This window comes from Penicillium verrucosum, assembly GCF_028828655.1.
Source record: "Penicillium verrucosum strain IBT 35672 chromosome Unknown utg000003l_segment0_segment0, whole genome shotgun sequence".
Classification (NCBI taxonomy): Eukaryota; Fungi; Ascomycota; class Eurotiomycetes; order Eurotiales; family Aspergillaceae; genus Penicillium; species Penicillium verrucosum.
In genome coordinates this window covers 3,597,281-3,610,236 of record NW_026643212.1, presented here as the reverse complement: position 1 = coordinate 3,610,236, position 12,956 = coordinate 3,597,281, and the positions used below count along the sequence as shown (strand labels likewise).

The following is a 12,956-nucleotide window of genomic DNA, read 5'->3' as shown; positions in this document are numbered from 1 at the left end:
CTAAATTCACGCATTTCTCCATATTCCAGCCCTCTCTAGCAGCCGAAAGTTACTCCGCCCATCCACTTTTTTGATAATCGATCAGCTAGTGGAACAAAGACAGGCGAGCTAGAAGCCGGCGGACTCGTCGATCCACAGCAATCTTAATCCTAATGTCTGGACGATACGGCTTTGTCCGCGTCATAGCACGCTCTAGCAGGTCTCTAGAATTACACTAAAATTACACTAAATGTATTGTTGTATCAATAACCATTCGATAGCAGCACCCACGTTCTCCTCGTTCTCCATACAATAGCCAAATTCGGCCGAGGCGGGCATCTGATGAAGACATGCTTTTGTCTTGACGTGCAATGCTACTCGAACTACTCCGTACAGTTACTACATGTATATCCAAGACAACACTCAAAGCCAACCCCAAGACATCATAAATTTCCGGGTACTAATACTCAGTTCCACAATCCTCCGTTCGATCCGATTTTTGTTTTAGCTGGTGCGTGCTGCAATAATTGTAACATCGGTCGACCCGGTTCATTTTTCTCTACTTGGTGCTATTAAGCAGATTTCAGTATCGCTTAAAGATACTTGCGTTTGTATATTATGGGAAGATACTTGCGCAGCTCCCTGGGTTATCACGGTGTACGAATAATATTATAACTGCCTAGTATTTGGATATATATCATACTCTATTCTGCTCACTTTCAAGCATTCTAGTATATATTAAAACTGGAGCCTACCCACAGTTCGGCTCCTCGGTACCATCTTTCGTATCATCGAATTAATTTGATTTTGTATTGTTTTCATTCCGGATTTCATCTTGCAAATTATGAAAGTGCGCACCTGCAATACATAAGGCTATGATTGGTACCTAACTAGTTATACCTCTAGTTATGTAGTACTAGTACATATTCAGTCCTGTGACATCAATTGTGTAGGGTATACTGCCCCCGCTGTCCTTGACTTTAGTAATATGATCTGTTTGGCCCCAGATGATACATACTTATTAGGAACATTGAGAACACTCCGATGTGTCTCTGTGTCTTTTTAGATGTACGCGAAGGCGATAAAAAGCATAACACGTGCAGAGGACTTTTTTTTATACATAATCAGGGACAGCCACACAATTTGCAGCAGTACGAACCTCGCAATCTAGCATCTCACGGTCAATCCTGAAACCTGGTCTTACAATATAACTATGATATATTGTGGATGTGGTGGGTTTTGGCGGTGCTTCTATGCCTTGCGGCATGTAATTTCTCCCACTAAATCACCTCGATATCGGTAAAATAAAATCCACACATCTGGCTAGTTTAAATGTAACATTTGCTAGAGAGTACGGAAATACAATAGTTATACCTATCAACATAACTATGTTGTAACTACCTAGTTAGGTATACCATTACAACAATGGTCTGATCTACACAGAGATCCAACCCGTTGTCTATAAATAGTTACCCAAGTCTATCGCGACTTGGCACTCTACTTGTCAGGTGGCGATCCCTTCTCGCAAGATTCTTTTTCTGGAGAAGCGAGGGAGTATTCTATGGTGCATATTTTTAGATAATCCGAAACAGCCTCCAGGGCTAGGTAGATTGCGGTGTCGCCCAGCCGCATACAACATAGTTTCCACTAACGCATCTAATTACTTGAAACACGTTCATCAGCCACTCCAGAGTTACTCTGTATCCTTGCATACAATAAAAGCTACTACCAAAGGAGCATCAAATCAATCCTCTGTATATACTGTGAGCTGCGGCTGGAGAGTTTCCATATAATTCTCTCTAGATTTCTGACCGTAACTAAAGGATGGACAAGCCCCGCATTTGATTTCGCATGTCGCTATAGCTATCTTGCCCTTGGTCTCATAGATGGTTCAATCACCCACGTACAAAGAATGGTTGTCATTATAGCAAGGTCGGATCTGAAAATTCTGGGTGAACTCTCGGAGTACTTATCTAGGCGTAGTCTCTGCGAACTGGTAGGTCATAGTTACCCTTATCATTCACATCAAATTACCATGGATAATGAGCTCGAGTTGGCGCATCAGCGGACACTAGTTAGTTAGCTCATTTTTTGCTTTGGGCGTAATATGTATAACTTGTTGCCAGTAGTCATGGTATCGTTCCATCGCACTTTTTGTTGACCATTTAGAAGACGACATTCTTTACGAGCCCTGCGAGCACCTGGGATTTGTATACTTCTAGGGATTTCGATATGAGATATCTACACACACCGAGAAAGCTAATGAGGTCAACCTGTCATCGATTTATATGGCGATCGAGATTCGCATATAGGGGTATAACATGGGTGCGAAGCCATCTATCTAGCACTTATCGCTGTTTCGAGCCAACATAGACTTGGTTTGCTATATAAAAAAAAAATTAAGCCCACGAGATATTGAGAAAGGCGATTACAGCGGCACGATCGAGGCCTCAGGCACCAACTGGGGTCTGGATTGCCAAGCACGGATGAACTGCCACCGCCTTCCGAATTTTTTTGAGTCCCGATATGATTGCAAAAAAATTGGAGGTGTTCATCGAGTCTACAACTTGCTAAAATGGGCTCCTCTACTACTCAACTCACCTCGAAGGTGACCTCGGGTTCCCCTTACCAGCTTGATAAGCCCCAGGTTAGTACCGATGACTCCGCAGATCCAATTTCGCAAAGTACTTATCTTTAATTCAATCAGGCCCTCAAAGCTTCTACCGCGCTGCTGAAGCACATCAAGTCTACCCAGCAGGAACAGGAGAAGACCGCCACCAAGAAAACTCTTATTGGCGACGATGATTCCGATGACGAGGACAGCGCGACCAAGAGCGAAGCCATCTGGCTCGTTCTCACCACCAAGCAGCATGTGGTCGACAAGAACCGCCTGAAGCCCGGCAAGATCAGCATCCCCCACTCTCTTAACACATCTCCCTCGCTCAGTATCTGTTTGATCACTGCCGACCCTCAGCGTGGTGTTAAAGATATCATTGCCGACCCATCCTTCCCCCAAGGCCTTTCCTCCCGCATCGAGAAGGTCATTGGTTTCTCTAAACTTAAGGCCCGCTATCAGAGCTTCGAGAGCCGTCGCCAATTGTTCGCCGAGCACGATGTCTTCCTGGCTGATGACCGTGTCGCCATGCGCCTGGTGCAGACCCTCGGAAAGATCTTCTACAAGTCTAGTAAGCGCCCAATCCCCATCCGTATCGCCGAGATCGAGAAGGTGGATGGCAAGCGGGTCAAGAAGGACACCAAGAAGAACAACTCTTCCTCCAAGGAAGAGAAGGACGCCTCATTTGCATCCCCTCTTATTGTCGCCAAGGAGATCGAGCGTACCCTGAACTGCGCCGCCGTGCAGCTCGCACCATCCACCACCGCTGCCGTCCGGGTCGGTTCGTCCAAGTTCACAGCCGAGCAGCTTTCTGAGAATATTGCCGCTGTTGTCAACGGTCTGACCGATAAGTTCGTCGCAAAGGGCTGGAGAAACATCAAGGCTCTTCACATCAAGGGTGCCAACACCATGGCCCTGCCTATTTGGCTTGCCGATGAGTTGTGGGTTGAGGATGCCAACGTGCTGGAAGCTGCCCCTGAGACCGAAGCTATCAAGGACTCCAAGAAGCGCAAGTCCGCTGGAGACGGCAAGCTGCTTGAGGAGAAGAAGACCAAGAAGACCAAGTCTGCAGAGGATGAGGAGGAGGCTGCATCCGTGGCCGCGCGGAAAGAGAAGCTCCAGCAGCTTAAGGCCCAGGCTCTCGAGGATGGAGACACAAGCAAGCCCGTCGCAACAAAGACTGGTGGCAAGAAGAAGAGAAAGTCGACTTCATGATTGTTATAGCTCTTAATGTTTTCTGCATGTAAAGGTATTTCTGGCGTACAAAATATCACGTGTCTATTGTTCCGACAATTTATATTGTGCCAGTAATCAAGATCAATCTGACAGTAAACAAACTAAGCCATAGAGGCACAATATAACAGATTAGCTCTAGGCCTTTTTATGGCTGTCGCAGGCGTCATTTCGAAGAATAATCAGGCTATATTACCACCGCATTAACCGAGTCCGACCTCGGGAGCTAGTCTTGGCATCCCGACGATAGCCACCGAAAGTCAGATCACCGTGAATCGCCGAGCTTCAATCTTGCTCTTCTCTCCACGCCTGGAAGAACAACGCCAAATAATTCCACCAAGTTGTCATTATGATCCCGATCGCTAGGCACTCTGTCCTGCGGGCTGCCCGCTCTCAGCTCCAACCCACCCGAAAGCTGAGCCAGCCCGCTTCTTCGGCGCTCGCCCGCCTACTCTCGACCCTCGCCGTTCTCGAGCAGCGCAATGGCAAGCTGGAGTCTTCGTCTTTGTCCGCGATTGCGGCCGCACAGAAGCTCGGTGGCTCAGTAACGGGTTTCATTGCTGGCTCCGGTGTCAAGGGCACCTCCGCTGCCGAGGCTGCTAAGATTAAGGGCATCGAGAAGGTGCTGGCTGTGGATAACGACGCATATGAGAAGGTATATACCTCTTAAAATCTTTAGGAATCAATTTCTATTTAAGGAGCTTTAACTAACAATTGGATTTCTTCTACGGTAGGGCCTCCCCGAAAACTATGCCCCTCTTCTCGTCGAGAACATAAAGAAGGGCGAATTCACCCACGTCGTTGCAGGCCACTCTGCCTTCGGAAAGAGCCTGCTGCCCCGCGTGGCTGCTCTCTTGGATGTGCAGCAAATCTCGGACATCACCGGCATCGAGAGCGAGGACAGTATGTGAAATCCCGAGGAAGAAGTTTGACATGTGATCCGGCCACTGACCATAACCCAGCTTTCGTCCGCCCCATCTACGCCGGCAACGCGATTCTGACCGTCCAGTCCACCGACAGCGTCAAGGTGATCACGGTGCGAGGCACCGCCTTCCAGGACGTCGAGACCGAGGGCGGCTCTGCCGAAGTTGTCGACGGAGCGGACCCCAACGTTCCCGCGATGACCGAGTGGGTGTCTGAGGAATTGGCCAAGTCAGAGCGCCCGGAACTCGCCACAGCTACCCGTGTTGTGTCTGGAGGCCGTGGCTTGAAGTCCAAGGAGGAGTTTGACCGCATCATGCTTCCTCTGGCAGATTCCCTCGGCGCTGCTATTGGTGCCTCGCGTGCTGCTGTCGACAGTGGCTTCGCCGATAACAGTCTGCAGGTTGGTCAGACTGGTAAGAACGTTGCTCCTCAGCTTTACCTCTGTGCCGGTATCTCCGGTGCTATCCAGCACTTGGCTGGTATGAAGGACAGCAAGGTCATTGCTGCTATCAACAAGGATCCCGAGGCCCCCATCTTCCAGATTGCTGATGTTGGCCTCGTCGGTGACCTGTTTGACAAGGTGCCTGAGCTGACCGAGAAGGTCAAGAGCGCCTAATTTTGGTCGCACGAATAGTTTCTCCTTTTGTATCATGACCTATCGAGCAGGTTGATGCCTTTTTTTTGTCTGTTAAATGAACCGTATAGTATACCATTGACTAGAGGACTGGAACCAAAACTGGTTTGGTCTACAATACCGAATGTCCATCATTTTTGATTTGAGTTTTAATATCCTTGGAAGGATGCTTTAAACTTCATACTGTTCTTTCAAAAGAATCTAGCCTACAAATAAAACAATGCTTGTGTACATTTGTAGAGACAGCCTGGAAGAAATTGAAAAAGGACTATGCGGCCAAAACGGGACTAGCGCGTTCTGCACGCGTCGCGCGTGTATCAGAGGGGAATTACATCGGAGACCATTCAATGACATGAGATGTCTGAACGCTTGAATGCTTCCCTCCTCGCCATCATTCCTATCCTCGTTTGACCCCGCCCTTCACATCCACTCCGAAGGTCCTGGTAACATAAACCCACCGTCCGAATCATTCTCCGACGATCTCGAGGCAATCCACCTGCATCGCTGCGAACAAACCCGCAACAGGGTTGTGATTCAACACCGAGCGTGGGATTTGTCTGATGTGTTTCGCAGCGAGGACGATATACGACCTGGTTTGCGATCCCAATCATGCATTGCTTGGAACAGTGGCACTGACAACCACAGTAGATACGCCGACGAAGAACGTTACGACCCCGAGACCATTTTCTCACACTCCCATTCGAAATCTCTCTTTTCCCCCATCCTCGCCGCCCATTTCGAGAATGCCGTTCATAGCGTCTCCGAGCACGCTTGCACCTACATCTGGCAATGCGACCAATGACTCGCAGAAGAGGAAGGTCACAAATGCGGACGGATCCGAGCAGCCGACGGAGCCGAAGCGCCAGCGCATGGTTGGAGGCTTTGTTGATGATGATGACGATGACGAAGAAGACGACCTCGCTGCTTTCCGGGACGAGCAGGTGAATAATCAATATGACCTGCCCGAGCACATCTTCCAGGAGCCTCCGGCGGAACTCCCTAGTATACTGGCACCGGCGCCGGCACCTATGAAATTGAACGACACAATCATCCCTACGCCTAGTTCTTCCCGAACACTATCACAACTGACACCTCGGCCCGCGCGGGCCAAGAGGTTCCAGATCAAGACGTGTGCTGGCAAGACCCATAATGTCGCGCAAAGAAAGGTCCAGGCCCCGGTTTCCTACAAACAAATGATCGCTAGTCGATCCGAGACAGAGCCTGGAAAAGCGACGAAGAGCTATTACGGTATTGACATCCACAAATTGCTGGACGATGCTGCCAAAGACAAAAAGCCCACGAAAACAATCCCTCAACCCCCAGTCCAGAAAACTATTGAAGCGAACAACGTGAGCTCAAAGCAGAAGAAGATAGACTCTGCAATGTGGACAGAGAAATACCGTGCTCGTAAATTCACCGATCTCATTGGCGATGAACGCACCCATCGATCAGTCCTACGCTGGCTCAAAGGGTGGGAGTCAATTGTGTTCCCTGGTCTAGCCAAGTCTCGGGCGAAGAAGCCTGTCCAGGAGGACGAAGAAGAGTATATCCATCGAAAGGTTCTTTTATTGAGTGGGCCACCCGGACTCGGAAAGACGACATTAGCGCATGTATGTGCCAGACAGGCTGGCTTCGAAGTGCTTGAAATCAATGCAAGTGATGACCGCAGCAGGGATGTGGTCAAAGGCCGCATTCGTGATGCGCTGGGAACCGAGAACGTCAAAGGTATGAACGTGCAGGTTGGCGATAAAAAGGTGCGCCGTGCCGGTAAACCAGTATGTGTCGTTGTGGACGAAGTCGATGGTGTCACTGGTGGTTCTGGAAGTGGCGGTGAGGGCGGTTTCATGAAGGCTCTCATTGACCTTGTATTGCTCGACCAACGGAACGCGAAATCGTCTTCGGAGGGCAACAATGGCAAGAAGCGCAAGGGTGACAACTTCCGATTCATGCGGCCGTTGATTTTGGTCTGCAATGATCTCTATCACAGCAGTCTCCGGCCTCTTAGGGCATCGTCCATCGCAGAGATGATCAACGTCCGCCAAGCACCATTGGAGAATGTTGTTCAGCGGGTCAAGGTTATATTTGGCCGTGAAGGCATTCCCTGCGATAGTGATGGTGCTAGAAGGTTATGTGAAGCAGCCTGGGGTATGGCGAGCAGAAAAAAGCGCAGTGGCAAAACCCAAGGGTCTGCCGAGGGCGATATTCGTAGCGTGCTTGTTGCCGCAGAATTTGTGGCACACAAACTTCGAAACGAGTCGGTGCCATCCTCGCTCAGACTGACGAGGAACTGGCTGGAGAATCGAGTCCTTAATGCATCAGCTGAGGGTAGCGCGTTCTTCAAGGAGTTAAGTCGTGGGGGTGTTCGTGAGATTGTGAATCGTGTGTTCACAGAAGGAGCTGGCTTCTCAGATGCCCCTGTTGGCATGAGTTTCCAAGATCGCTTTGATACCGCCAACACCCGTGTCCCTGTCGGCGTGGCAGATCTGCGCAAGAGACACGCAATCAACCGGTTGCGGGAAATGATCGATTCTAGCGGTGATCATGACCGCTGTGTGTCGGACTGCTTCGCTTCATATCCCATCCAGCAATACCAGGATGATAATTACTTCTCCAAACCTAACGCCGCCCACGACTGGCTTCATTTCCATGATTCAATCAGTTCGAAAGTCCATTCATCCCAAGAATGGGAATTGATTCCATACCTTAGCCAGTCGGTTGTCGCATTCCACCATCTATTTGCTACGGCTACTGGCAGAACCACCGATGATGACAAGAACGATGATGATGAGGAAGCTGAAGATCCCCACCCCTTCTCAGGACCCAAAGCCGATTTTGCTGCCTTCGAAGCACAAAAGCAGAACCGCGCGGCCATGACTGCATTCCACGCCTCTTTTTCGGCACCCATGGCTCGCATTTTCCGGTCGAACGAAAGTATCATTACAGATCTAGTCCCTTACTTGATCCGCATGCTATCACCAGATGTCAAGCCAGTTGTTATCCGTGGAAACGGAGACCAGAGAAGCACCGCCACCGTCCGCAAAGAGTCCGAGCGTGCCCTTGTTCAGTCTACTGTGCGCGTTATGACCGGGATGGGCGTGACTTTTGAAAGAGTCCGAGTGGAACATGAAGGAAACCACGGTGGATGGGCGTACAGAATGGAACCGTGAGTGGGATTCCAAATCTTTCCGGAGACATACAAAGCTAATATACCCTCAAATAGACCAATCGACTCACTTGTGGTCTTCTCGAAGATCAAAGGTAGTACCATCGAGGCTTCTGGTGGTACAGCGCCGGTGCGGTATGCAGTCCGCCAGGTGCTAGACCAAGAGTATCGCAAGGCGACCACGCGCAAGCAGTCTGATGCCATGAGCGCATCTAGACTCGGCGCCAAGGGTCCTAGGGATTCTGATGAGACGGCCGCAGCCAAAGCAATCAGGGAAGCGGCTGTTAAGCGCGACTTCTTTGGTCGGCTGATTGAGCAGCCCGCACCACAGCTTAATGATACAAACAGCGCAGATGGCTGGGTTGATGAGTCGTCTAAGGCTGGACGGAAGGTCTGGGTTACTTTCCACGAAGGCTTCTCGAATGCGGTTCGGAAACCCATATCTATGGGAGAGTTGATGGCTGGATTGTAATATATGCATTGAGTTCCAAGTTGCCCCCTTTAAGCGTTTGACACGGTGTGCTGGAGTTTTGGTTTCATGCATTTGTTGTATACCTTTCATAATGACCACTGTTTTCTACGAACCATTGAATACCAGACACTACTAAATTACTTGGTCAATATTTGAAATGGAGATGAAAACTTCACTTAAATGAGTATAAATTTTGACAACTTGAATATAATAAGATATTCCTCTATTCCCACGAGACCTCTATTCCCACGAGACATATTTGAACACCAACGAGTAAACCAGCAAAATCAGACGCATTGAGACATAAATGCGAATCACAAATTATTAAACGTAGTATATGGTATCCAAATCATTCCATCATTGAGGCGAAAGGGCGAACAAGTATACCCAAAAATCGACACGGCAGCGCATAGCATCGAAACGAATGCAACGAATCAAGCACAAAAACAGACAAGAGAAAAGAAGAAGAGAGCCCCGAAGCATCCAATCCAGGTTATCGTAAGTGGATCGAGCGGGTGTAATGGTAATCGACACAGAAGTACATGCATCCATCCATTGCTTCGAAGCCACTTAGCGCATGCTGAAGTAGCTGGCAAGAGCCTCGTTGTGCAGCTTCTTCTTCTGAAGGTCTATGGCGATCTTACTGGAATCGGACTTCGAGGACTTAGAGCTGAGCGAGTACCACTTGTGGTTCTTGGTTGACGGGTCAGCTGAATTGAGAGTTGTGGCTGTGGAAACGGTGGAGTGTGTTGAGGCTGCGCTCGATGTGGCCTTGGAAGACGAGTTGGAGGACTTGTTGAACATCTTGAGTTGTATTTGACGATTTGTGCGTGTGTTTTGGGGGATTTTGGAGGATTGGTTGAGAAGTTCGAGGGTTCGTTGATATAAGGGAGGTATATAAATGTAAACGAAGTGTGAGTTGGTTTGGTGGTTATAGTTCGGGAGGAAGGTATGAGAAGGATGTCGGTGATTAGATCTCTAAGATCTAATGCGTTGCAATGGATTGGATTGGAATGGTTCTTTCTACGGGGATATCATCGGGTTTTTATATAGAGATGTTGATCACCCATCACATCATTTACTCCGTGCTAGGTTGGCATTCCGAGAGAAAATCTCAAAACGCCAAAGCCCCACTATCTCAGTCATAATACGGAGTACTAGGCATCGAATCTAGAAGCTTTGGACTGTAAACCCACACGGAACAGCCCAACAAAGACGTCAGTCACAGCCGCCTTATGTGTGGGGGCCGCTAAAGATCGGAGTAAAGATCGGAGTTCGGAGTTGAATTTTTACTGGCGGGCTACAGAAATGGAAAATACAAAAATATATTCGATAAAACCGTTGCGGTAGAAGTATCCAATGGAATGTATGAGAGTGTAAGAAAGCCAAAAAGGTTCAATAAAACAAGCTACTTACTCTCTGGGGCATGTGTATCCATCCTCTAGACCTAAATAATGACACCGAACAGTGCGGGTTCCAAATTCAGCAATTCATTCGCAGGCTCTTTCGTATGTAACTCGTTTAGATTTCCCCGTTCAGAAATATCTTGCGGAAGGGCGTAGTTAATTTTTAGTGACTTCGTATTTTTACTATTCACATGTTAGACCGAGTTTTAGGCTGAGACTAATGCAGATATCCATCCTCCCAGGTCGGAGATGAGGTCTGGATCTTGTCCGAAGGAATTCGGAATTAATTCTGGTGTATTTTGCCTTTCGTGTCGGTTAAAAGCCTGTCTTAGAGCCACTGGTAAGAATATGTAGCATAGCTGTTTCTATAAATTGCAGGGATACTTACCAGATTTCGAGGATAAATGGCTAGATGCTAAGGCGCTATTTACGAAGTGGCTTAGGATGACTCAAAGGGCGAAAGCTTAAAAGGACGAAGCCTTGGATAATTAGAAATTCAAAAGTATGGAGTATAAGGGATAAACATGAGGCAACTCGGAAATGATTCAACCGACACGTATTTTTAGTCTAAGAAGTTAGTATATAGTAGAACAGGGATGTTCTGGTTTGAGGTAGTCCGATGTTAGTCCGAACATGATATTTTTACTCCGATATGGAGTACGGAGTACGGGGTACTGAATTCACAAACTTGTGATCGCCCTGATTGATTTCTAATCTATAGATTACGGTGAAATGCTATTTTAGTTTCGAAATACTGATCCGACATATAATTCAGCAGGGCCATGTAAGCATCGGAATATATTTGGGTGAGCAGTGTTAGTCCGATAGAGTTGGTCCGGAAGTCCGATCGATGAGGCTTGTCAACCTTATATTGACTAGAGATGACTCGATCAGAGAGTCACAGAACCAGGAATGATTAATTATCTCCATCACCCGCATTATCTCTTTGGATACTCTAACTCACACGCCCTGCGGCCTTGGCAGCAGTACATATCCACAGATTTCCCACTATTACGAATATGCTGCATCGGACTCGTTTTCGAGGCTCCACGGCAAGCCGAGTCATTGAGTGATGCGTCAGCCCAATCTATCCATGGATGATTGTGCTGGAATCCAAAATCTGATCTCAGACAATTGATAAAAACCCTAATATTCCGAGCCATGAAGCAGCCACAGTGTCAACTTCTGCTTTTCATATCAACACCACTGATTTTTGCAATTGGATATCTCCGAGTTGGGTTGGAGTTATACTCTGCTTCCTATCAACTTCAACATCGTTATCCAACCAAGTCCCACCCGTGGATGGGAAGATCAACATGTTAGTAATCATTTTAGGTCCTGGCAGACACCGGCAGTTCGGCTTGGCGGTAACACTTTTTTGCCGAAGGCGAAGCATTTGCAACCTCCAGGGGTCTGGAAATGACGTGGAGCAATCCAATTCCGTACTCTGGAAGTTTCTACAGGGTCCCCCCTCCCCGAGCCATTTGTCAGCTTCAGGTTTCGGGTTCCATGGCATCTGGGAAACTCCCGAGGTCTTTGCTTAGGACATTTGAAGGTGCAGGATTGATAGCCGAGAAGAATTGTGGGGTTCTGAGGGGTTGGAAGTCTGATTTAAGAGAGCTTTAGTTCCTGATCTGGTATGTCCTTTTTACACAATTTCCCCCTCTCCTTCAATCCAAAAATAACTACCCCACCAAAACCAAAACAATGTCTCTCAAGCCTATCACCGTCTACGGCCATGGCCCAGGCCCCAATCCCTGGAAGGTGATCATGGTCCTGGAAGAGCTGAATATTCCCTACACCCACAAGATCGTCGACTTCCCAGACATGAAGAAAGAGCCATTCGAGTCTATCAACCCCAACGGCCGCGTCCCCGCAATTGAAGACCCCAACACCGACATCACCCTCTGGGAATCCGGTGCGATTGTCGAATACCTGGTTGACACATACGACAAGCAAAACACCATCAGCTTTGCCACCGGCTCCAAGGAATACCACTTCGCCAAGCAATGGCTCCACTTCCAGGTGTCTGGTCAAGGCCCATATTTCGGCCAGGCTATCTGGTTCAGTCGCTTTCACTCAGAGAAGGTGCAAAGCGCAATTGACCGTTACATCAACGAAATCCGCCGTGTCTCTGGTGTGCTCAACCGCGCCCTCGAGGGAAAGCAGTATCTTGTCGGTGACAAGTACTCATATGTCGATGCTGCTTTCGTGCCTTGGTATCTGCTTACTGGCCAGTTTGGAATTGATATGGAGAAGGAGTTCCCCAATGTTGCTGCTTGGTTGAAGCTGGTGCAGGAACGTCCTGCTATTTCCAAGTCGGTCCAGGATCGGGCCGAGGCTTGTGCACAGCACTAAACGAATTTCATGAGAATATTTGCGAGTGGATAGAATGAAATGAAACGAAGAACAAGGATAGTGGGCCGCTCATGCGGCTTCTGTTTTTGACGACCCAAGGCTTTAATGATCTGATCTACTTGACCCAGAATGATATTAGGGGCAATCCCGATTCCATACTAGTTTACTGAGAA

The 12,956-nt window shown here is 48.2% G+C and overlaps 5 protein-coding genes across 5 annotated transcripts; 4 read left to right on the top strand and 1 right to left on the bottom strand.

Moving 5' to 3' along the window:
- Nucleotides 1-2,554: 2,554 nt before the first annotated feature.
- Nucleotides 2,555-3,808, top strand: N7516_008965 (uncharacterized protein; the record flags this gene model as incomplete). Its single annotated transcript, XM_057221684.1, has 2 exons — nucleotides 2,555-2,626; nucleotides 2,687-3,808. 2 exons carry the CDS (start codon nucleotides 2,555-2,557, stop codon nucleotides 3,806-3,808), a joined length of 1,194 nt encoding a protein of 397 aa, XP_057071956.1.
- Nucleotides 3,809-4,175: 367 nt separating this feature from the next.
- On the top strand, nucleotides 4,176-5,366 carry N7516_008964 (electron transfer flavoprotein subunit alpha/FixB family protein; the record flags this gene model as incomplete). Its single annotated transcript, XM_057221683.1, has 3 exons — nucleotides 4,176-4,481; nucleotides 4,561-4,729; nucleotides 4,789-5,366. The coding sequence occupies 3 exons, from the start codon at nucleotides 4,176-4,178 to the stop codon at nucleotides 5,364-5,366; spliced, it is 1,053 nt and encodes a 350-aa protein (XP_057071955.1).
- A 391-nt stretch (nucleotides 5,367-5,757) lies between these two features.
- On the top strand, nucleotides 5,758-9,019 carry N7516_008963 (putative sister chromatid cohesion factor (Chl12); the record flags this gene model as incomplete). The annotated part of the gene is made up of 3 exons (XM_057221682.1): nucleotides 5,758-5,977; nucleotides 6,033-8,547; nucleotides 8,605-9,019. The coding sequence occupies 3 exons, from the start codon at nucleotides 5,758-5,760 to the stop codon at nucleotides 9,017-9,019; spliced, it is 3,150 nt and encodes a 1,049-aa protein (XP_057071954.1).
- Nucleotides 9,020-9,589: 570 nt separating this feature from the next.
- N7516_008962 (uncharacterized protein) lies at nucleotides 9,590-9,823 on the bottom strand (the record flags this gene model as incomplete). The annotated part of the gene is made up of 1 exon (XM_057221681.1): nucleotides 9,590-9,823. One exon carries the CDS (start codon nucleotides 9,821-9,823, stop codon nucleotides 9,590-9,592), a length of 234 nt encoding a protein of 77 aa, XP_057071953.1.
- A 2,309-nt stretch (nucleotides 9,824-12,132) lies between these two features.
- Nucleotides 12,133-12,783, top strand: N7516_008961 (glutathione S-transferase family protein; the record flags this gene model as incomplete). Its single annotated transcript, XM_057221680.1, has 1 exon — nucleotides 12,133-12,783. One exon carries the CDS (start codon nucleotides 12,133-12,135, stop codon nucleotides 12,781-12,783), a length of 651 nt encoding a protein of 216 aa, XP_057071952.1.
- Between the last annotated feature and the right edge of the window lie 173 nt (nucleotides 12,784-12,956).